Source organism: Pleurodeles waltl, chromosome 1_2 (genome assembly GCF_031143425.1).
Source record: "Pleurodeles waltl isolate 20211129_DDA chromosome 1_2, aPleWal1.hap1.20221129, whole genome shotgun sequence".
Lineage (NCBI taxonomy): Eukaryota > Metazoa > Chordata > Amphibia > Caudata > Salamandridae > Pleurodeles > Pleurodeles waltl.
Genome location: NC_090437.1, coordinates 1,019,721,014 through 1,019,746,705, shown reverse-complemented (window position 1 = coordinate 1,019,746,705; position 25,692 = coordinate 1,019,721,014). Strand labels below are relative to the sequence as shown.

Sequence of the window (25,692 nt, the reverse complement as noted above, 5' to 3'; positions counted from 1 at the left end):
ACTATCCCAGCAGTGATCTCTGTACCTTGTGAGGAACCGCAGTATGATGCGCAGCACCTGTCCTTAAATAGTTTGTTCCAGTCTGACGCATAAAAGTGGAACACTACTGTGCGAATATGTGCAACCTACATGAAAGCTCTGTAGCTGGAAATAAAGAACATACTAATCCCCTAAGGAAACACACAAGGAACTATTTTCCCCAAATGAGATGGTTTTTGACCCTATATAAAGAATTTTGAACAACCCAGGCCGTAAGAAAAAGAAGAGGTAAGTGTCTAGAAACGGGAGGTAACGATGTACAGCTGAGGAAGTAAATTAATAAAATCCAACTCAACGTACAGGAAAAGGCCAAAGACAAAAAAGTGCCTAATATCAGAGAGTCAGCAATACACTGAGGCTGTGCTTAAGCGTAGATGGATGTAAAGACTCCTAATAGAGTAGCCTTGCATATGAATGTGAAATGATAGTGAGTGAATCTGCACAACCTTAATGTTGGCCCCCAATCCAGAAATAGACATATGACTAATCCACTGAGAAAGACTGGGCTTGGGAGAATGAGTTTTTGAAGAACACAGGCACTAAGAGAAAAAAGGCGACAAGTACATAGAAACAATAGGATATGCACAAAGGGTTTAAGCTGAGTCACAGTTACATCTTGACCGGTAGTCTGCAGATGGTCCACGAACCTTAGCCTATGGACCCAAATAAAAAATAAAAAAATAAATCTGACACAAATGCTTTTTACTCTGTTGTGCATTTCCTGTCTGCAAACCCAAAGCCAGGTTTGCAGACCCAAAGCCTCAGATTGGTTGGCCATAAAAGAAAAAATGTTGCCGGCCCATTACAAGACTCAAGAGTTGCTCTGTGTATCCTGTAAAAAAGATGATGGAACCGTAAAGGGGCACAGGGGCTTATCCTCTGACCCCTCGGCTGGGTGAGGGACCTCCAAAACGACCGCCCTAAGGTTTAATGAAAAAAGTTACATTTTAGTGCAGGTTCGAAGACCACAAAACTGGGTTTGCAGACATCCAGCATGGCTCTGAGGTCCAAAACCCCTGCCTTGAGGCCCACAAACACTGTAGGGACATGGGTTTAGGTCTGTAAACCCAAGAGGAGCCCCAACAAGAGTATCTAAGGTTTTGCAAGGTCTGCAAACCACAGAAAAATATAAAAATAAATGAATGAATAAATAAAAGGGACTAGCCCCCTTTTGGGCACTCAGAAGTAGTGCCCAGGGTGATAAGTCCAACCATGGAAAGTTGGTCACATGGCCTGATGATAGGCTGAAGGCTGTGAGCATTGGAGCTGTCAGCCCATGGTAGGATGGATGTAGGCCCTGGCCTGGCAGCCAACTCCTGCTGCACACAGCCGAAGGCCATGCAAAATGGGGAACAGAATAATTTAAAAGAAGGTGGTTGTAGTATATGATCAGAAAAATAAATTCACTGAAACAACTACAGTGAACACAACAAACATAACAACCATGCAAACCTTAACTCACACACAAAATGCAATGCTTATATTCGCCTAATATTTATACCAATAAGTGACACCTAAAAGCACGTCATTTAATTACAAAAGATATTCAGACTGATAGATAATACTATATCCACTGTTGTTTCATTCGTAATGTTAAGGGTGATGGTGAGTAACTATAACATCACTTTTATCTTCACTTTTTCATGTTTTTAGATGGACGTGAAGGTGTTATAACCATTCCCAACCCGGGAACTTACTCTTCTTGAATGTATGTGAGAACAACAACCATAAATTGTTTAGAATATTATTAACCAGATCATTCTTTTAGTAATTTACTGCCACTTCCTTACACCTCTAGTGATCCATTTGTGGAGCAAGTGCCCTACAAATAAATTAAAGTGAACTAAGCTGGTAGTAAATTGATAAACAAGGAGACAGGTGAGAAGGGCTACGTTAGCAGCCAGCCCAGGAAACAGATAGTGTAGTGTGTGTAGTGTGCCACACAGCCAGGGAAGCAGAAAAAGAGAATAAAAATACTTTATGAGGGAATTAGAATAGGGATCCAAAAAGAGACACCATGGTGCAGGGTATGAAAGGAAGGGTGAGAAGATTGAAGAGAGCTGGATAGACAGAGGTAGCGAGAGAGTCAAAAGAAGAGACGAGAGAGTGAGAAAGAGACCAAGACAGACAACACGTTAAACGACAGTACAAGGAAGAAATTGACAACCTACCTGAAAGCCCATAAACCGAAAGGAAGCAGGAAAAAAATAAAGTAACATTGTAATCTAATTCAGAAATCCTAATTCCTGGTCACTCATTCAGGGCTTTAATGCAAAATTAAAATCAAAACTAATTTTCTAAACAGCAAAAGCTGCAGCTTCGAAGATGGCCCTTGACCTACACCCCACAGACATCCATACTTTTCGGTTTACTACAATGAATGCTTAAATTATTACACAATAAACATCTTCCAAAAATGAATGGCTATGACAGGAGCCAATTATTAAATCTGCATACCTTTCAGAACAGACTGAGGTGAATACATTCCCAATTCGCATCACAAGATCCGCCAAATGACCTAAGGGTTCCGCTCCAGAGGTTTCTGTTGTGATGTGTCTTTAACTGTGATGTACCTTGTCGATTCCAGGCTAGTAGGGAAGCCAGCCTCACTACAATTCTGGGGCCATATCCCAAGCCGGACGACCAGCGCCGCCCCCGGCGTCCGCCTGGTGTATATGCCGGCCGGCCCCAGTCCCACTCGGGGCCGCGTCCGCTCTCCTTGCCCCGGTCTCCTACAGCTCAATGAGGCCCAGTCTCTCGGGGCTCCTCGGCCGCTAGTGGTCGTTGGGGCTTTTCCGAGACCCCAGGTCGGCAGGGCCTACCCGCTGCTCCTACCCTCTTCGGGGGCCCTTTTCCCTTTTGGTTCGTGGCTCCAGCAGCCAGACCCGTTCCGGCACTCCCGCGGCTCACCCAGTCGTCTGCTTCGGTTCTGCAACGGCCCGCGTCTTCATGCAGGATCTCGGCTCCGGCCGAGGGATGAGCCGCCGGCTCCTCTCTTCACCCGCTCAGCTGGCTCAGCTGGAACCCACGCTTCAGGGTCGGGATGGGGGCTCCGCGGCTCCCAAGACCGCCTCCCCCAGGCTACCACCTCAGCCCCGACACCGATCGGCCCGGGGACGGCACACTTTACCCGGATGATTGCAGGCCCCTCCGGAGCAAGGGGATTAAGCGTGCCCCATCTTTGGGTTCTTGGCCACGCCCCCCTTTAACTGTGACGTACCTAATGGATCCTTTGGTAAATCACAGAGAACGACTGCAACTAGGCAACAAGGGGAGTTGAGGATAGAATGCGGAGAGAAGGACAGAAGACGCAACCTTCGTTGTGGTGGCTGTATTCTTAAACTGCAATAAAGTTTGTGAACCCACATCGGCTTTGAACTCAAACTTAACATATGGCAACGAGGAATTTACATTTTACTTAGCCACTGATTATTTCTTCAGACATCATTTATACATCGTTTATATTTCAAATTTGACAGGAGTAACACACACTTTCAACTACGTGTGAGATCTTCTGTATTAGGCCACATGCTGTGTAGGAGCCGGCAACGATGGAACCCTGCATGCGCTTAGTGCGCGCATACCGACAATTAAAGAATGCACACTGCACGCGTGTAGCGCGTGTATACCAGCGAATAGTGTCATAAACTGAAATATACTGCCAAGTCTACAAGTATATTTACACTTACTTTCAATGTGTTGCTTGCGACATTTGCTGTTGACTATTTACACTGCCATCCTTGAGGAAGTAGAAACAAATAAAGGACTAGGGGCCAGATGTAGCAAAATAACATTTTGCGACTTGCAAATTGCGAGTACTAGCGACTCGCAGTTTGCAACTCGCAAAATGTTATGCAGAAAGGTGTCTCAGACACCTTCTGCGAGTCGGTATGGGGTCGCAAAGACCCACCTCATTAATATTAATGAGGTGGGTCGCAAATTGCGGCCCCATACCGAGTCTAGGCACTCGCAAACATGGAGGCCTGCTGTCGTCAGCAGACCTCCATGTTCGTGACTGCTTTCAACAAAGCAGTTTTTTTTTTTTTAAGTGTAGCCCGTTTTCCTTCAAGGAAAACGAGCTGCACTTAAAAAAAAAACCGAAACCTTTAGTTTCGTTTTTTTTCAGAGTAGGCAGTGGTCCATAGGACCACTGCCTGCTCTGAAAAAATAAGTTTGTGAGCATTCACAAAGGCGAAGGGGTCCCTTGGGGACCCCTTCCCCTTTGCGAATGAGTTACCATCCACTTCAAGTGGATGGTAACTGCGAGTTGATTTGCGACCGCTTTCGCGGTCACAAATCAACTTAAATCGCGGTGCGAGTCGCAAATAGGAAGGGAACACCCCTTCCTATTTGCGAGTCGGAAACACATTTTGCGAGTCGGTTCCGACTCGCAAAATGTGTTTCTGCATCGCTTGAGGGCTTTTGCACTTCGCAAACGGCGTTTTTCGCCGTTTGCGAGGTGCAAAAGCCTACCTACATCTGGCCCTAGATCACCGATGTTCATAGAAAGAGGACTGGAAGCTGCTTGACACAGCATTACCTAACCTCATATTCAAGAACAAGGAAGACAGGAAATAAAATGTATTCTAACAAAGAGAAAACAACTGATCACAGCCACCACAGCAAAACAAAATAAATAAAATAAAGCTTCACATTTAGATTTTAATTTTGTACTTACCTTATTTTATACAAAATAAAGAATGGCAGCAGGGAGTATGTTGCCACCTCCACAATTTCTGTCTGATGCAGGGGAACCTATACTACCCTGGAAAAGATGGGGGAAAATGCTGGACTCATACATAATAGCAATAGGAGGTGAGAAATTTTCTCCAGCGAGGAAACAAGGTGTACTTCCACATAATTTGGGAATTGAAGGTCGTAACATTTATGAAAGTCTTGATGAAATTACCATAGACACGGCAGAAGGGGAACCACAAGTTATTTTTTAAATGTCTATGTTAATGTTAGAAAGACATTTTGGGCCAGTAATAAATGTAGTGATGGAAAGACACAAATTCTTCTCAAGAATTCAAGGTAAGACAGAGAAAATGGGAAATTACATAGCATCACTTAAGAGTTTGGCACGTACATGCGATTTTGGAGATCTCACTGACTCATTGATTAGAGACCGGTTAATACGTTGCACCAATAATCCATGAGTGCAAGAAAAATTGTTGACAAAGAATCCAACCTTTAAAGAGGCACTGGACATTGTGGAAGGAATGGAACACACAACAAGCTGGGTTCGAGAGATGCGAGAAAAACCTCTTAATACAAATGTGTCTCAAGAAAGGACACAGGAGGATGATTATGATTTGATCAACCAGGTGGAGATGCTTAGGGCCATATTTATACTTTTTGACGCAAAACTGCGCTAACGCAGTTTTGCGTCAAAAAAATTAGCGCCGGCTAACGCCATTCTGAAGCACCATGCGGGCGCCGTATTTAATCAATGACATTAGCCGGCGTTAGCCGCCGGCGCTGCCTGGTGTGCGTGGAAAAAAACAACGTACACCAGGCAGCGCCGGCGTAGGGGGATATGGAGCTTGGGCGTCAAAAAATGGGGCAAGTCAGGCTGAGGCAAATTTTTCGCCTCAACCCGATTTGCGCCATTTTTTTCGACTCCCAACCCCCATAGAAATGACTCCTGTCTTAGCAAAGACAGGAGTCATGCCCCCTTGCCCAATGGCCATGCCCAGGGGACTTCTGTCCCCTGGGCATGGTCATTGGGCATAGTGGCATGTAGGGGGGCACAAATTAGGCCCCCCTATGCCACAAAAAAAATATAAAAAAAATACTTACCGGAACTTACCTTAATGTCCCTGGGATGGGTCCCTCTAGCCTTGGGTGTCCTCCTGGGGTGGGCAAGGGTGACAGGGGGTGTCCCTGGGGGCATGGGAGGCACCTCTGGGCTCCTTCCGAGCCCACAGGTCCCTTAACGCCTGCCTTGTCCAGGCGCTAAAAAACGGCGCAAAAGCGGCCGTACGTCATTTTTTTTGACCCGCCCACTCCCGGGCGTGATTTTTGCCCAGGAGTGTAAATACGGCGCACATGCCTCGGAGTCGATTTTTTAGACGGGAACGCCTACCTTGCATCTCATTAACGCAAAGTAGGTGTCCACGCTAAAAAATGACGCAAACTCCATTGACTTTGGCGCTAGACGCGTCTAACGCCAAAGTATAAATATGGAGTTAGTTTTGCGTCGGAATTGCGTCAAAAAAAACGATGCAATTCCGGCGCAAACAGAGTATAAATATGCCCCTTAGGGCCATATTTATACTTTTTGACGCAAAACTGTGCTAACGCAATTTTGCGTCAAAAAAATTAGCGCCGGCTAACGCCATTCTGAAGCGCCATGCGGGCGCCGTATTTAATCAATGACGTTAGCCGGCGTTAGCCGCCGGAGCTGCCTGGTGTGCGTGGAAAAAAACGACGTACACCAGGCAGCGCCGGCGTAGGGGGATATGGAGCTTGGGCGTCAAAAAATGGGGCAAGTCAGGCTGAGGCAAATTTTTCGCCTCAACCCGATTTGCGCCATTTTTTTCGACTCCCAACCCCCATAGAAATGACTCCTGTCTTAGCAAAGACAGGAGTCATGCCCCCTTGCCCAATGGCCATACCCAGGGGACTTCTGTCCCCTGGGCATGGTCATTGGGCATAGTGGCATGTAGGGGGGCAAAAATTAGGCCCCCCTATGCCACAAAAAAAAAATACTTACTGGAACTTACCTTAATGTCACTGGGATGGGTCCCTCTAGCCTTGGGTGTCCTCCTGGGTTGGGCAAGGGTGACAGGGGATGTCCCTGGGGGCATGGGAGGGCACCTCTGGGCTCCTTCCGAGCCCACAGGTCCCTTAACGCCTGCCTTGTCCAGGCGCTAAAAAACGGCGCAAAAGCGGCCGTACGTCATTTTTTTTGACCCGCCCACTCCCGGGCGTGATTTTTGCCCAGGAGTGTAAATACGGCGCACATGCCTCGGAGTCGATTTTTTAGACGGGAACGCCTACCTTGCATCTCATTAACGCAAAGTAGGTGTCCACGCTAAAAAATGACGCAAACTCCATGGACTTTGGCGCTAGACGCGTCTAACGCCAAAGTATAAATATGGAGTTAGTTTTGCGTCGGAATTGCGTAAAAAAAAAGACGCAATTCCGGCGCAAACAGAGTATAAATATGCCCCTTAGTGTCAAGAGTACACAAAACAAGGAAAAACTTAAAGGAAGGATAACAAAAGACAGTTTTAAAACTAAATGCTACAGATATGGTAACCCAAATCATTTGTCGAATACTCCCACCTATTTTGCGAGGAATTTAACGTGCAAGGACTGTGGAAAAAAAGGACACATCATAAAGGTATGCAGGAGTAGTAAAGTGAATAATATTGAACTACCAGATTTACATCAACACACTGTATTATGTATATTGCAGGATTCAACAAATGAAATCCACGAGGATAATGTGGATGTTGGTTGTGTGAAGATGCCGGAATGTCAAATCACTATTGATGACAAAGAGGTCACAGTTTTGGCAGACTCTGGATCACTGTATACCTTGGTTGGAGATAAGAATTGGGAGCGCATTTTTGGAAAACTAGGCATACAACTGAAGGAATCAAAATTGACCTAATTGATGACCGTAATGAAAATTCATTTCAAATGACGAGAAACAGTGGGAAAGGTTTATGTGGCCAGAAGAGGTGACAACTTGTTTGGTTGGCGACACCAGAAGGAATTGGGTATTATATTGAATCCTAATGCCATAGGCCAAGTTATGTTAGTAGAAAGTGTAAGTGATGTGAGGATGTAATCAAGGAGTTCCCAGATGTGTTTACAGATCGACTGGGAGTTCTCAAGAATTTTTAACATAAAATAATTGTTAAGAGTGGCGCTACGTCTGTTGTTCACAAAACAAGGAAGGTGCAGGATCTCACGTTAAACCTTTTGGAGCAGGAATTAGACATACTGAAGAAAATGGATGGCATTGAGGAAATTGAATCTTCAGAATGGTTGGCCCCAGTGGTGTTAGTACCTAAAGATAACCGCACTAAGATCAGAATGTGTTTTGACTTGAGGGATTTCAACCAACGCATATGGGTGGATCGACAACCTCTACCCATCATAGCAGAAACATTGTCCATGTATAAGGGTGCAAAAATATTTAGTATCCTGGACCTATCAGCAGCTCATCATCAAGTAATGCTGCATGAAGACTCCCGGCATTTGACGTTGTTTGTAACACCATTGGGGGCATTCAGGTTCAATAGGTTGCCGTTTGGATTAGCGTCACCAGCAGCCTGTTTCCAGAGATTGATGAAGTAAGTTTTGGAAGGGGTTCGAAATGTGTTTTTTTTCAGAATGAGATCCTCATTTATGGTGATAATGTTTCAGCTCATGACATTACTTTAAGGGAAGTTTTGATGAGGCTGAGAGTTAATGGACTTACAGTAAAAAGAGGGAAATGTCAATTCAGGGTTAACACAGTGACTTATTTGGGTCATGTCATTTCTGGAGAGGGTATCAAACCCAAGATGAGTCTGTCTGAATCTATTGTCAAAGCACCTGCTCCAGTTGACAAAGATGGTGTTCGATCCTTTTTAGGATTAGTGGAATATTATTCTAAATTTGTTCAAAGTTTTGTGAGTATGGTTGCGCCGTTAAGGATGTTGCTCAAGAAAGGGAGCAAGTTTGCCTGGTCTGATGAGTGTGAGGAAGCGTTTGTGAACGTTAAAAATATGATAGGCAATATGCCAAATTTGAACCATTTTGATGTAGCCAGGAAGAACATTCTTACTACTGATGCTAGTCTCAAAGGATTAGGTACAGTTTTGATCCAAGTGGATAATGGGAACGAAAAGGTGATAGTTTTTGCCTCTCGTTCTCTGAAGGGAGCGGAAGGTAAACATTCTGTCACTGAGTGGGAGGCACTTGCTTGTGTACGGGCTATCCATCAGTTCAAGTTTTTTTTGTGGGGTTTACCTTTTACTATGAGATCTGATCATAAACCGTTGGTGCAAATTTGCACTTGTAAGGGGCCAGACAGGGCTACTCCTAGAATTAAGAGGTGGCTGGAGTGTGTATAGGAGTTCAGCTTCAAAATTGAGTACTTACCTGGGATGAGAAATGCCACTGCTGACTGTTTGTCCAGGTTGCCCGTTGAAAGAGATGATGCAATGGATCAGAGTACTTCTCTGATGTGGGTGATGGAGTCACCTTTATCTCAGGATGACTGGAGTCGGGAGAGTGAGAGAGACACTGTCTTAGCAGAAATTAAGGGCATGATAGTAATTGGATGGCCTGAACAGAAGTATTTGAAAGTGGAGGTACAAAAATTCAGGGGAGTGAGAGATGAGTTAAGTATCGTAGATGATTAAGTTTTCAAGGGAGATCATGTGATTCCACCAGAAGGATTAAGGGATAAAATAATGAATCTTGCTCATGAAGGGCATTTAGGAAGGAACCTATTCTGAAAGCCAGAATACAGGAAAATAATTGGTGGCCTGGGCTTGATAAAGAGGCAGAGAATTTAGTGAGGGATTGTTGGTTATGTGCCAACAGTGACAAAACTAAAGTTGTAAGAACAGCACCTTTATCTCCCATTGAGACACCTGATGAACCTTGGTTCAAATTAAGGAATGGAAATTGTAGGAGCTTTCAATTTATTGAATCCCAAATGAGAGGTATGTGATAGTCCTTGTGGATTATAAATCAAAATGGGTTTCCACTTGTTGTGTTGGTTCAGTCACTACAAGGACTGTGATAGAATTTCTGAAGGATATATTTGTTTCAGAAGAGATTCCCAAAATTATTGTCACTGACAATGGGGTTCAATTTGTTTCTGATAAAATGAGAACATTTCTGGAGGATCTGGCAATCAAACATCAGTGCACAGCACTTTATGCTCTGCAAGCGAATGGGCTAGTAGAAAAGATGAATGGAGTTGTAAGGGATTGTGCCATTACACGCAGAGGACTGTTCAAATGCATTTTGAGGGCTAAGCTGTGGGCTCATCACACTACTCCAAACGTTTTGACTAACAGATCTCCGTTTCAATGTTTGAGAGGACGCATGGGGGATACAAGTTGTGTCCCAAATGGTTAGGATGTCATGGTAGGAATGAGAATGTGGATGAAAGCAGAGTTTTTATTCATCAGAAGAAGTATAAAGAGCAATTTGATAATGAACATGGTGCGGTGGCCAGGAACTGGAGATTAGGAGAATTGGTGTTTGTGAAGAAACCAAGGTGGTCATCTAAAGGGGAGTCAAGGTTCATGAGACCATTTTTATATCAAAGAGTTAAAGAAAAATGTTGTAACTTTGGAAAATGGAGAGGTTTGGAGCATGTCTAGATTGGCCAGGTGTAATTAGAATCCTGGAGTGATGGAAGCCAATCAACCTGTTGGTGATTGGGAAATTGGAAGGGAAATAGATCAAGATCATAAAATCACTACTTCACGCAAGGAAGTTCGCATGAAAAGGAAGCCAGAATATCTTAAGGACTATATGTGTGAGTAAGGGTGGTACTGTACTTCTTTATTTTGTGGAAGTTCGCATGAAAAGGAAGCCAGAATATCTTAAGAACTATGGGGGTCATTCCGACCCCGGCGGGCGGCAGGCGCCGCCCGCCGGGCGGAAACCGCCCAAACACCGCCCGCGGTCAGATGACCGCGGGGGGCATTCCGACTTTCCCGCTGGGCCGGTGGGCGATCTGCAAAAGATCGCCCGCCGGCCCAGCGGGAAAGCCCCAGCAAAGATGAAGCCGGCTCCGAATGGAGCCGGCGGATTTGCTGAGGTGCGACGGGTGCAGTGGCACCCGTCGTGATTTTCAGTGTCTGCCAAGCAGACACTGAAAATCTTGCTGGGGCCCTGTTACGGGGCCCCTGCACTGCCCATGCCAGTGGCATGGGCAGTGCAGGGGCCCCCAGGGGCCCCACGACACCCGTTCCCGCCAGCCTCTTCCTGGCGGTGTAAACCGCCAGGAACAGGCTGGCGGGAAGGGGGTCGGAATCCCCATGGCGGCGCTGCTTGCAGCGCCGCCATGGAGGATTCCTTTGGCCAGGGGAAAACCGGCGGGAAACCGCCGGTTTCCCTTTTCTGACCGCGGCTTTACCGCCGCGGTCAGAATTGGCCAGGAAGCACCTCCAGCCTGTTGGCGGTGCTTCCGTGGTCGTTGGCCCTGGCGGTCAATGACCGCCAGGGTCAGAATGACCCCCTATGTGTGTGAGTAAGGGTGGTACTGTACTTCTATATTTTTTGCAGGATTTAAAGTTAATGTACATAGTAGTTGTGTTTAATATGTCTTTTGGGATTTTGTAATAGTAAAAAAAAAATGCATATTTTTTTGGGGGGAAGATGTGTTGTGATGTGTCTTTAACTGTGATGTACCTAATGAATCCTTGGGTACATCACAGTGAACGACTGCAACTAGGCAACAAGGAGAGTTGAGGACAGAATGCGGAAAGAAGGACAGAAGGAGCAACGTTTGTTGTGGTGGCTGTATTAATATATCTTAAACTGCAATAAAGTTTGTGAACCCACATCTGCTTTAAACTTAAACGTAACAGTTTCCAGTCCATTTCATAAACCTTAACATCACCATTGCACCTGATGGAAAATCAAGTCACTGAACCCCAAGGGCCCCACCACAAATATAACATACAGTCACTTGTGAGCCAATCCTTTCTATGTACTTGCATTAAATGAACTACAGGGGTGAGAAATACAGAAATATTTCACACACTGGTGAAACACGCCCAAGAAATTTATGGCCTAATAATACACTATACTGAGACAGTTTCACACAGTGCTACCCAACAGGCTTCTCCAGGCAAGGCTGAGGCAGTGAATGGTGCTGCAGTGTTGGGCTATGATGTGTGATACCTTGGGTATTAGGAGCAATGATGAGTTGGTACTGAAAAGGAGTTAAGACAAGAGCGCAGACAAACTGCGCCTTGTTTCTCACTGCTGGGTTAGTTCTAAGCTGTACTGCAAAATTATGGTTTGGGACTGTCTGATGGACAGTAGGGTAACAATGGCGCCAGCGCCGTCTTAATCATTCCCCTTAAAATAACATCCCTGAAAATCATCTTGATGGTAGAAAACTAGGGCAACATACAGGTTAGAAACATGACAGACAACATGCTCAATGCTCCCACTCAAACGCTCTCTATGTGCTGATTCTTGTCTTCCGATATAAGATCCAAGAGAGTACATGGAGGGTCTAACCTAGGTTTGGGCAGAACCTTCCCTGACAATATTTCAGCTCCTCATCCTTACCGGTACTCTCGTTCCTTACAGAAAGAAAGACACATCTCCAATGTTGTCATTTAAATGAGTTCTCCACCCAGTAAATTCAATCATTCATCATGGTACAGATCCAGGGATCATCTGTGCATGGTGGTGGTACCTATTTGAGAAAGAAACAGAAACAGAAGTTAATTTCAAGGAATCCTTCAATACTAGATTCCATTAAAGGTTGTGGCACCAGGCTATCAGCAGTGCTCCCAGGTAAGCTACCAGCAAAGGATGTAATCTGGAAACAGGATGTGGCGATGCAGAAAGCATATCTTTATACTAGGGCTGAAGTCAGAGGACCTTTGTTGGTGAACACAGAAGACAATAAGTAAAAGGTGCAGTGATCCCTGCAAAGGTGGGATCCGAACAACACTGGATGCATGTGCAGTGCCATATTATTTGCAACCTCCATCACCACTGTGTATCTTGGCACTTAGCAGTGATGTCGTGTGTGCCATAAGAGCTAAATTCCTATCCGCACTATCTACAAATACTGCTTGTTCCAGTTGGTCACTCCCACAAAGTCCCCCTGCCAGGCACACCATCAAGGTGAATTCCATGTTTATCTCACTTTCATGAACTTTACTTTCAAATGTTTTATACAATTGTCACCTCTTTAATCCACACAATTTTTATGGATGGAATTATCCCTCCTAAATTTATTAAGAATCTTCTGCCAGATGTACGTAGCCTCGTAAAAGGTCCAATTTGTAGAATTGAGCTGTTTCTAACCACAAAAAGTATTTTCTGTATGTACAAACCACAAATTGTGGTTCGGTAACATATTACTGAATGGCAATTTCGGTTTGCGACCAAAGTCCGAATCAATATTTGAAAGAGCTGTGATTAGGGCATCCTTTCCAAACACTGGTGCAGATTTAGCCATTTTCATCCTTGTCTGTTTCTTTTGCTGTTGTGGGGTCCCACGAGAGTGCCCAGACCGCATTGTTGACTCCAATGGCGTTGCAGATTCTTATCAGATGCTAAGCAATCTTACGAACTGCAGGTTATGCGAACATTACTGTCTTGAGGGGAGAAGTACATTTAAGTGATGTTGTGTGTTTAGTGAGCACAAAGGCGGGGGAGCACTCACAGGGCCTGCAAACTTCACCTGGACCTAGTCAGGCCGCCTCCGCTATCCCACAGCACAACCCTATGGTTTGCATTGGCTAAACTGCTACCACACCTTATTATCTCATTAACAACCTTGGTACTGGACTGCAGCCAGGACGACTAGCCTTGACCTTTGACTTTGACCTTTGTCTTTGCCTTTGCCTTTTTTGCCCCTTTGTTTCACTTCTATTTGCTGTTCGCTGTTTACTGTCCTCTGCCGCTTGCTTGCTGCATACATGCATTTATGCACTGGCTCTGCTAGACAACCAAAATACTACAGCCGCCACAAAGCACCCTCTTACTGCTGGGCGAAGCAATGCATCTTCACCTCTTTGCCTTTTTTAATTTGGCACCCGCAATCACGGTCCTCCTGGCCTGCTTCCTACCTCTGGACCTCTGACAGCCCCCGATGGGGCAAAAATGCAGAGCAGAGCAAGGACAACAGAGCGGCCCGCAGCTCTCTGTAGCCCCTCCTCCTAACACCTTGAAATTGTTTGCTTATCATGAACAATATGCATGTTGGCTTTATGAAGATGTGTAGATTTTATATTGAATAAAAGAGCATTTGCTTTTTGAACCACATTTTATATGGGACATTCTATCTTTAGAGGGTGTAAATAAAAGGTACTGAGGAGTCTGAGCAGAATACATTAACTTAGTATTAGTAGTATATGTCCAATATTGTGGCCCACCACTAAATTGTTGAATTTCTTTCTTTGCATAGCTAAACATGGAATTGGTCAATTCAGTTAACTTTGTGCACGACATTGAGCAATGAGTGTATTTAGAGTCCTCTATTAAGATTTGGTGAGGGTATTGTAGAATTGGTGGAGTCCAGTTAACACTTGTATCTCTAACGGGCATGGAGTTTAGATGAAATCTTTATGATTAGTGGTATGGAACTTTTCCAAGAGATTGAGTAGCATCAGGAGATATGCACAAAATTGACCAACTTTCAAAGTGCATCATCAGCAATGATAAGAAGACTGTTTCCATTCTACACCATGGACAAAAGCCCAATTGGTTATACCTTTAGTTTGCTGTCTGCATTTTCATTATACTAATTTGCATTCAATAATATTAATTATCTTCATAAATAAATATATATTTGTAATAAAGCACCATTTGCTAAAGCTTGATGCATTGCAGGATAGTGATTTTAGCAGTGGGATTACTTTGTTTATTTTAAAGTGGAGGGGGAAGTCTTTTCAAGAGTGTGATACATTATTGATCATTAGTCTCTTGTACAGGAATCTACAGTTGACACAAAGTAGCTCTGTAATTCAAACACCACATACCCTAGCAAAGTCGTAGAAGGTAAGGTCTCTGGAAAGCCCCAAAGAATGATGGAAAACGAATCCTTCCCCCATAAATGAAAAATAACATTTGACCACCTTAGCACAACCTTCATGTTTTGCTATATAAAGAGAGCCACCTAGAATTCCTAATCCTTCTTGGCATGTCTGCTCCCTTCAACACAGTTATCCAGAAGATCATCCTGGGCTTACTAAAGAAAATTGACAAAGGGTTTTAGGGAGCAGTGCTGATGAAAATCAATGCTATAACACCATTTCATTCAACTAGCAGCAAATGTTGTTGTTGACAATATCATCTGTCCTCTACCACGTCATCTCACAACTCCAAATCAAATTTCATTTATACAATGATGATTCATGGATTTACCCGCGCATAGAAAGAATGAGAGGATTGTGAGAAATCACAGAATGCTTGGAACACATTTATGGATAAAGCTGTGCTATTTGCACCTGCACCGGTGTAAAACCAGGGTCTTGGTTGCAGGGGCACAATCAGGAATACATACCTCTGAACTTACTTTCCTTTCCGAGATCTGACCATCTCCTGGTAGATAAAACCAAAAACTGAAGATTCTTGCAAACTCACATATTTCTTTTAACTTCCATGTAAATGTTGTCCTCGACAACCTAACTTTCTAACTTGTGATGCTCAGGAAACATCCCTAACTAGCATTCTATTGTTTCATTTAGTCTGCTGGTTCATTGTCTCACTGGTGTCCCTTAAAGAGATATGATGAGTCCAAAACCAAGCAGCTGTGTCTGAACCCAGAATAATCAGACTTCATGTGAACCACCCTGAAGGCCCTTTACTTGCTTGCAGTAAAACAGAATTAGACGTTTTAGGTCCTGTGCACCAGGCATAAAACGTGCTATGCTCAGCAAAACAATGCACATATCATGATACATTATATGTGTACGTACTGGATAGCAATGCTTTATAAAATTCCTGACTTTAGACTATTTACTGTAACATGGCTTTAAGTATATTTGTCCCTTACTGTGGAAGAAACGAAGATTTCTAAAAAGCATCTCTACACTGTAGTTTTTTCCCAGTTAATGGGAAAAGGTGAGTTCTGCCTCTCCCTTCCTTAGTTAATCACTCAATTTCTAATTTCAAGCTGCTTTTTCAATAGAAAATTGACTTCCTGATCAAAAAATAACATGGTGTCCTGTCTGACCAGGCAAGAAGATTGTTCTATACTGGCTTTCAACTGTTTGTAACTTTAATATTATTGGGTTGGAAGTAGAAATCAGTGAGCAGTTTGAAACCCGGCCTGGAAAACCTTTTACTCATTTTCGAAATATATGGCTTTTAAACTGTCCAGTGAATCTCAGCCTTGAACACAGGCATTTGTATTGTTTCTTTAAATGTCCTGGGATTATCAGGGTTTTAATTCTGGCCCTTTATTATAACTAAATCAAGGTATTTTCTTATGGTGACTATTGCATCTTATATGTTGCTATACCTGTAAACCAATTAACGACCCAGCTCGCTGCTGTAATACGGAGTACTTTTATTGATAAACGTGAAAGCATTCCTTTTTAAACCTGGAATTATAAGCCATCAGCCATCTGAAAAACATTTTAAACCAGCCAGAGTTGGACAAAGTTGTTGTTTGGGTAGTAAATTGAAGAAATGAACAGACTATCACGTGATTAATATTATTTGATGTAATCTAAAGAGAAAGATTGAAAGATGTGTGTCTATATGTGTTCATGTACATTTACAATTGAAACTCATTGGTGGTCTCTTCTTTGTAAAGGCGTGGAGGCCGCACATGGAAAATATGCTCAGATGTTGTTTAAAGATTTATTTGAAACTTATTCTAACGCGTTGAGACCAGTGGAGGACACAGATAAAGCACTGAACGTCACGTTGCAGATAACCCTTTCTCAGATTAAAGACATGGTAAGTATCAAGAAACACCACGATTACTGCAAACATTAGTCCAGTTCTAAGCTTAAAGCCCGAGTGGTGGAATATGAGTGAAAATGCACTTTAGAGACTGTCAGTCTGCTTATCAGTCACCTGTCAAACTTCTGTCTATCTGTCTGAATATCTATAAATCTGTTTGACTCTTTCCACGTGTCTTTATGCTTGTCATCTCTCTGTCAATCATCTATCTATCTATCTATCTATCTATCTATCTATCTATCTATCTATCTATCTATCTATCTAGCTTAATTTTTGCACTGCGTGAATTATAGCTATGAGCATCAAGGAGTAGACCGCTGTCCTATGGATGGTGTGTGATCCCCATGTCAATTTCTCAAAGTGCCTCTTTTTGACATTGCAGCCCATACGCTTTAAAGAAACAGTGGTTGCCCAGTAGTATTTTGTGATTGTAAATGCAGAGATTGAGGTCTTTGCAGGCTCCTATCGTTGCATTTGCTTCTGATCACAATGATTTAGAAACAACATCCTGCCTCATGAATATTGATGAGGGCAGCTTTATATGAATCTTTTGGCCAGATTAATTGTGGTGTGCCGGATTGATACATCTAGCACATTGCAAAGAATTGTCTAGCGTGTATCATAAACTCTCTGCAAGCACAGCATCTGTATAATACGTCAGTTCCACGTTCCTACAGCTAACAAAATGGTGCTCACCTGTATTTTTTAAAAGGAATCCCATCCCATCCTTCTCACAAGAAGCAGCATCATCATGAACTGTGCTCTCCCAGGTACATGTATTTGTAAACAGGAGAACACACATTTACCAAACTATTCCTGTTCTGTTTCCCACCTATGCATATTACGCAGTACATTAATAGGGCCCAGATAATTCGGCTTTTAAGAAGTCTGAGTGATGGCTAATGCAAAAGTTGCATGCCTTCTCCAAAAATCACCACAAGGCCGTGCAAAGAATTTACATGGAGTTTACTTTAGTGGAAAGAAAAGCGTTTCTGATCTCGCGGGCGCCTGAATGAATACATTATTCCGAGCAGAATATATAGTAGCTATCCGCGGACATTATTACAAATCTTAATTTCCTCTGATCGTAACTGATCCTTAACAGGCACCTTTCTGTGCCACATTGACCGTGAATTAACAGCTGAAGGTGTCTGTCCATTCACACGAGATTTTCTGCTTCCTGTGGCCTTTACGTAGGCTCCCATCACTTCCTTTGGTGGTGCTGAGGCTGTGTCATCGTTATTTATACCCACGGGGCCTCCTGTTGACGGGCAGCCGAGCATACACGTTTCTGTTTCCCTCCACATCATATTTACGTAGTGGAACCACATCATCTCTGTTTCAGTGCTTATTTAAAGTTGACAAAATTCACCTGAAGTGAAGGTTCGGCTTCGCCTTCTTGGTCTAACTGGTGAACTCACACATTTGCAAAGCCTAGAATCACTACATTTAGAAGCTTATTAGTATTTTATTTCAGACCAAATGCTCACAGATTTTCATGTCCTCGCTGCCTACTATCTCCACCTGCACGTCTGCCATGTTACTGGTCTTTCAGTGCATCGTTTGCCATGAAGTCTGTGTCCTGACAGTGGGTCATGCCCTCTCTGGCTCTCTATTACTCAACAGTATGGACAAGAGCCAAGAGGAGTTGGAGGTCTTCCCACACACCTTGATAACATCAGTCTGTTTTGAGAATTCCCAGGTAGCATTCATGGAGGACAGACCCAAGACACTCACCAGTGTAACCTACCTGAATCCCTGGAGTGCGAATGTGCCAAGTCCACGGTAGGCTTCGCCATGGTAGAACTATGGCCACAGGGAAGCAGTCTCCAGTTGACACTGTATGTCAAGCGCACCCCAGTATCCAGTACTCTCCATCTCGGATAGCCAGCAGCCTCATTAAACAAGGAAGCCTGCTATAAGTAGGGGACGCTTATTAGTGCTGGCAGTGGCGTAGCGTGAGGGGTGCAGGGTGGGCCGGCCGCACCGGGCGCAACATCCTGGAAGAGACTAAATCCACGGGTTAGGGGGCGCAAATTACTTGCCTTATCCCGGGTTAGGGGGCGCAAATTACTTGCCTTGCCCCGGGTGCTGACAACCCACGCTACGCCACTGAGTCCTGGCAATCATCCTACTCCCCAGAAGTGATTCCCTCAGAAACTGAAATCAAGACCAATGCTGGCTCTCTCCATCTGACTGCACACAATTGTGAATTATGTTTGCACCGGCTGGTCCACTATCTTCTGAAAGGATCTTTGCCTTATAGGGGGGAGCCAAGTCCCCCTGCAGGGTTGTGTGTCTCCCACGTCTCCACTTTTTATTATGGGCTCGGCAGCTGCACAATGCTCACATGGAGCCAAGTGCATGCACACCCGCAGCTTGGCTCAAGTGATGGAGCAGATGTCGCCCATTACTGCTGCATTACAGTGGCATAGTGCTTCACAATGTATTGAGGGGCTTCCAAGACTATGTCGGTGTTTGGCACTAATAAATTTACAGGGCCGATGCACAGGATCAGGCCACATGGGTCCTAAAGGACAGGGTCCCTAAGATAAAAAAGAAAACTTTCATAGGACATTATTCAAAAGCAGAACCATAAAGGTTTATCCCAAATTAGGAATCAATACACAAGTCAAAAAGTACTTAGTTACTCAGGCTAAAATCAGCATCGATAATGCGTGAAAATAAAGTAAATTGTGAGAAGTAATAACATAATGTAATTAGCAATATTCAAAATATAGTTCAGTGATTAGCTAGCATAAATCATCTCAGTTCGTAAATCAAATGAGAATAATCTGTAATGAGGACCAAAATGTAATGTGCATCTCTGCATGTAACTAATTAATATACATGTGGATTTAAATCTATACTTACATATGTATTTATAATTAATGATATTGTAGTAGTCCAAATTATGGCCCTATTTTGGCAGGTTATTAAAATCTGAAAATCTGGTAGAATACACACAAGTAATATTTATACCTCGCTTCTTATTTTCAACATGCCCAACCACAGATACTAATATGAACACCAAATTAATGCAAGGTACCAACATTCTTCATTCAAGTCCCTAAAAGAAAATAGCTAAACCAAATAAAATATACTCACCAAACATGAATGTCAAATATTGAATATCTTATGTTGTGATGAAACATAATACAATATAACACTGTTTCTAAAATGACATTTAATATACAACTGTTATAACGAGAGACAGGGCTTTTAACAGCAGAAATAGACCGAGGCAGACGAGCAATAAGACTATGAGAATATGCCACATACTGAGGGTAGAATGTTCTACATGAAACAGGGATAAACAGAAAGATAAACATTGGAATGTTGGAGCAGAAGGTCTATGCCAGCCATTATTGGCCCGGAGCCACCCCACTGCATTCAATGAATCACTCAATTTCCAATTGTTGAACAGTTTGTGTCATGAGAATTTTCTTCAGTTAAAAGAGTAGAGCTATTGTTGTCTCTAAACTTCTTACAGGATGAGAGGAACCAGGTCTTAACGGCCTACTTGTGGATTCGCCAAAGTTGGTATGATGTATACCTCACGTGGGAAAAGGACGAGTACGATGGCCTTGATTCTATTAGAATTCCCGGCAACATGGTGTGGCGACCAGATATTGTCCTGTATAACAAGTATGTAACACTTCAATTTACATTCTTCTAATTTGCTGTATTAGTAGCCCAAAATGAATAAATAGAAACATAAATTGGTACTAGTAGGTCATGTTGGTTCGATGCAGTATTATCTTTGGCACCATAATTCAAGTATTACATGTTTATTGCATAAGTTGAGAATAATATTTGATGAAAACATTCTCACGGTGTGTAGTTTGTGAATAAAAGTTTATAATGTCACAGTATCACTATTATCAGATCAGTGCATTCTTACTATCAATATTGGTCTATCGCAGTTCTCAGAGCAAAGGATCTGGGTAGGGTACCAAGGGTGGAAAACAAAACTGCAGAGGCCATGATGAAAACCAGTGCTATGGAACATATATCTACAGTTTTGCACCATCTTCATTTGCTGCAGGTTAAGTGGCACATTAACTTTGAGATCTTCTGCACTTAAGGCCCTTCATAGGAAGGGCATGTTCTGCCCTCAAAGAAAACTTGGTGTGTCATCCTTCAAGACTGTAAACCATCAACATCGACCATTATCTACTGGCAACCAACATAAATTAGTGGATACCTACCACCTAATTTACCTTAATTAGGGGACATAGACTATTCCACAAACATCTACAAACACCAAATTATTTATTTTCTCAGAAAAGTTCTTGTAAGGCAGCGCGATTGCCTATACTCACACATTTTACTGATTTAGCACCTGACTGCACTGTCTTGCTATGCACTTTGAAAGCGGTTGATGGGAAGTGCCCTTTGGGTGTCTTCAAAAACATTTAACACAGCAGACTACAGCATCACTGTGAGAAGGGAATCCTTATACAGTAAACCTGCCCCCAAACCCTTACCCCGTGTCCCTCAGGGAGCCAAAAACATACTTTCCTTGAGCACTGTTTAATTTGGAGATAAGAGCAGAAACTCAAAGTCTTTCTTAGGAGCCTGCCATTGATGCTACCACCAAATGCCTATTTTACCAAATTCACAGGCTACCTAGTATTGATTCCATCTGATTATCCTTTCTTCAACTACCCTACACTTTCTGTTTATTTATTTTGCTATTTCTCTTCTTCCTTCTTTCTCCCATTTCCGACCTTCTCTCCATTCACCTGGGTTAAAGTGTGAGGATGAAACCTATGTTTTGGTCCCCCCAAAAAGTGCCTGTGCCCACCACCAACAACCTCCGGTACACCTTAAGCACTACACTTGGGATGGGGAATATTAAATCTGAATCTTAATAATTGAACAAATCCGAAATGAAATGATGGAAACGCCGTAAGGATGCTTGGTTATCATAGGGCGGGGTTTAGTCAAACAATTGTGGCAAAAACGTCTGTGCAAGGAAAAGAGCACTAAACCAAAGTAAAGCCGACCTTGTAAATACTGGGAAAGGCACATGAGATATAATAACATCACAGTGCTGTGGGAGTCAAATAAAGGTGGATATAGGTAAAGTGATTGATCTCATTCACACGATCTAAACCTGGATAACCCCCCCCCCCCCAAAAAAAAAGCACAATCTCAGCTTCTCTCTATCTTCCAAGAACTGTTCCTGATTCCAGTACCTATACTTCTAAATTGAAAGCACAGTGTAAGCAGCCAAATTGCATCTAAAGTTAACTGTTCAAATTGAGAGCAAACCTTCCCAAAGCAACCACTTCATATGCACAATTAGCTCATTTGTTCAGGTGGCGAGAGAGCCAAATAGTGAGATTTCAGACTTGTTTTAGCTTTGAGATGATTGCAGGATAGTACGTTGGCTTGAAATGGGTGTCAAACGGAGGCTGTGCTAATTGTCATTGGCTCCCCAGCCAACATTTTGTTTTAGTAGCCAGACTCACTTTAGGTAGGTCCTACCCCATTCTCTTTTGTTAAAAATCTAGGCATAACGCTGAACCACAACCCTTTTCTGAAACAGATTTTGGAAGATGTTAAAACCTGCAACTTTCATCATCAACTTCCTAGAAATATAAGACCAAACTTTTGCTCAAAAAGATTTTGGAAGATGTTAAAACCTGCAACTTTCATCATCAACTTCCTAGAAACATAAGACCAAGCTTTTGCTCAAACAGATTTTGGAAGATGTTAAAACCTGCAACTTTCATCATCAACTGCCTAGAAACATAATACCTTTTTTTTAATATCCATTCTCAGAGCACCTTGATCAGGCCTATAGTCATAAATAAGGTCTACTACAATAACCTTTTGGGTTACTGTCTGCCTAGCAGATCCCAATTTAAATGCAGAGATCATGTCTCGACTGTGATAATTGGTCTTCACAGCCTTTTGGTCTTAGCCAGTTTAAAGTTTAAGGGGGTATTTAGAAGTGGAAGGAAACTGGACATCCGCCATATCACGATTGCCATGCCTCATTCAGAGCAGGTGGAACCGCTTTATTTCCTACGTCTGAGCCTCAACTGGTTCTACTGTTGGAAATGACTGGTGCCATAGTGCTGCCGGCTTTTGATCATCTGCAGATGCCCGCATTAAGGTTCAGTCCTTCCAATACTGACTTTGCCTGCCCATGAGCTATTTGGAGGACCTGATGGTTATGGATTCAAATTAATGTGTGTCAGTGCCATTTGTTTTTTATAAAGAAATATCCTATTTGAGTGTTTGTTTCTGAAAAACAAGATAAGAAAATGCTGTCCTGGCTGCCATGACACAAGACGCAGCTGACATTACATTGCTGCAGAAAATCCTCTCACTGTGTTGGTTGGAGCACATTTGACCAAAAAAATCCCCAACAGAGCAGCGGGAAACTCTAAGTCTCGAAGCACGGCTTCTGCAGATTTCGCAAAGGTGAGCCTCTTTCACCCTAGGAGTTTTCCACCAATGTTTACATAACACCTTAAAACTCTTACTTTGGCTCACAAGCAGCCTGCTGCACAGAAATGTTACAAATCACTAGTGAAGAAACTTTGCCACACAACCCTTCCTTTGAAATTTGGTCGGTGGCAACCCAAACCATGGTGGTGCCCAGATGACAGGGTACTTGTGGGGGAAACTTCGTTCTCTGTGTGCGTGGGGCAGGACTCTGGAAATCCTCTGGAGCAGCTGTGAAGAACTAGGGAACACTCAGGCCCCAGAAGTGTGTGTGACACCCATACATTTAAGGAGTGTTATTGTGAATTTGCCAACAGGAGTAAGGATGTGGATTCCCTCTGCTATAAGTCAACCAGCTATTAGACCCAGGCTCCCTAAAGCTGCTATTGGATGTATGCTGGGACATCATTTACATAACGAGGTTAATATAGCATCACATAGCAGATTATCTCAGTGTAGCAGAATGTGTCAGTATAGGAGGAAGCACAAGGGTAGAATTGTAAAACAGAGAAGAATGAGAAAGTGTGTGGATTCATGCAGATAATCTCAGAGTAAGAGGATGTGTCAGTAGTGGAGGAAATGCAAAGGTAGAATTTTAAGACACCAAGAATCATGGGAAAATGTGTGTTGGAAAATGGGTTATTGGTAGGGCAGGTAGGTACCTACACCTAGCAACAAGCCACTAACCTCCACATAGGTACAGTTAGGTCTCAGTAAATTAATCCCAGCTCTACCCTTGGTAGCTTGGCATCGAGCGTCAAGGCTTAACTTAGGAGACAAAGTGTAAAGCATTCAAATATCACAAAACAGTAATTAAATAAAACACAGGAAACAGTTTAGAAATCCAAAACCAATTTATAAAAATAGCTTATATTTTTATCTTTAAAATGACACAAAAACGATTAAAATCGGTTCAGGGGAACCGGAGATATGAATTTTTAAAGTATTATTATTTTCTAGCGCTTAGAAACAAAAAGCGCCAATCGGGTCATCTGGTTGCACCAGGACCGGGGCAAAGTCAAACTTTCAGGCCGACCGCGATGGAGCCCTGCTCGGCTACAAGTCGCGGGAGGCCTCGGTTAAAAAGTTACCTTCTGACTTAGTCTCTTTTTTGATGTTTTTCTTCCCCGGGACGAACCTGCCAGTTGAATCCGACCTCCTGGAGCCCTTGTCCGGATACGCGAAGTCGGTTTCCTCGGTGGTGATTTTTACCTTCGGACTTAGTCGTTTTTTCGAGATGAAAATCCTTCGACCGGGGTAAACCTGGATCTTGATCCGACGTCCATGGAGCCCTTCTCGGATACAATGGCTGGGAGGTCCCGGTCAACTTTTTACGTTCGGACTTAGTCTCTTTTTTTGGATGTTTTTCTTTACCGGGACGAACCACGAAGTCAGGCCGGGTCGCGGTTGAGGCAAGCCGGCTAGAATTTCCGCGTCGGGTCGGTCACTTTATGGAGCTTTTTTAAAAAAATTCTCCAATCTTTTCCAAACTTCTGGGGCTTCACCCAGATGTTCTTTCAAGGTTCTTTTGGGCTCCACAGCTCACCCCAAGGGTCCAGAAGTTCTGTGATGGTCCTTGGGGGTGCGGACTTCAACTCCCAGAATGCACCTGGCGCAAACTCCTTTTTGGCCACTGGGCAGTGGTCAGCTGGTCGCTTCTTTCAGGAGTTGGTGCAGGGGACTCTGGTTAGCAATTTTTCACCTGTAGCAAACAGGGAGTCCTTCCTTGAACCAGTTGAAGCCAGGCAAAGTCCTTCTTGTGGTGAAGCCCAAGTGTGCAGCTGGTGCAGTCCTTCTGAGTGCAGGGTCCAGGTGCAGGCCAGGGGTCCAGCAGGGCAGTCCTTCTTCTTCTTTAGTTCCTTTCTTGTTGAATTCTGGAGGGGATCTGAGGCGTGGGTGCAGGTTTGCCAGTTTTATCCTTGCTCCTGGGTGAAAAGCAGGGGGGCCCTGGTTCTCCAATCAGGGACAGGGTCGTCCCCCTGTGATGACCACTTCCTGGGAAGTGTGGCAAAAATCCATCCCAGAAGGCAACAGTCTCTAAAAATCCAACATGGATGAATCTGATTTTTGGAGGTTACATCTGGATGAGCCCACCCACTGGTGTGGCTAAAAATCATAAACACACCCCTCTCCTGCCCTCTCCTAATCTAATCAAGGGGGCACCTAATTGTCTGGGGTTGCAGGATGTGGGGGTGTTGCTGGGTGCTGCAAATGTCCTTCTCTGCCTTTGAAGACCAGTTTGGCAGCCCTCCCCCTTCCTGCCTCACCATCTGCTGAGGGGAGATTCTCTCCCCCAAGCACATTCCTTTGTGTGAAGTCTGGCCACTTCACACCTCATCAAGGCAGCCTGGCAGAAGCTGCTGCAGGCTGGCCAATCAGAGCACAGCAGCAAAAACAATGCAGAGCTGAATTTGGCAACTTTTTAGGTAAAGTCTAAACTTTTTACCTGGACAAGTTATATTAAATCCAACAACTGGAAGTTGTGGGATTTATTACAACAATCAATTTGATACCAAATTCTTGGTATGTAACATTTAAGGAGACTTTAAAATTTAA

At 43.5% G+C, this 25,692-nt stretch overlaps 1 protein-coding gene across 1 annotated transcript in view; it reads left to right on the top strand.

Moving 5' to 3' along the window:
• Positions 1-8,696: 8,696 nt before the first annotated feature.
• The window catches only part of CHRNA9 (cholinergic receptor nicotinic alpha 9 subunit), an 80,664-nt gene continuing 63,668 nt past the window's right edge, over positions 8,697-25,692 (top strand). Inside the window, exons 1-3 of the mRNA XM_069205856.1 lie at positions 8,697-8,931; positions 16,520-16,665; positions 20,165-20,319. Of these exons, the coding sequence (XP_069061957.1) occupies positions 8,697-8,931; positions 16,520-16,665; positions 20,165-20,319 (536 nt within the window). The remainder of the gene's footprint in view (positions 8,932-16,519; positions 16,666-20,164; positions 20,320-25,692) is intronic.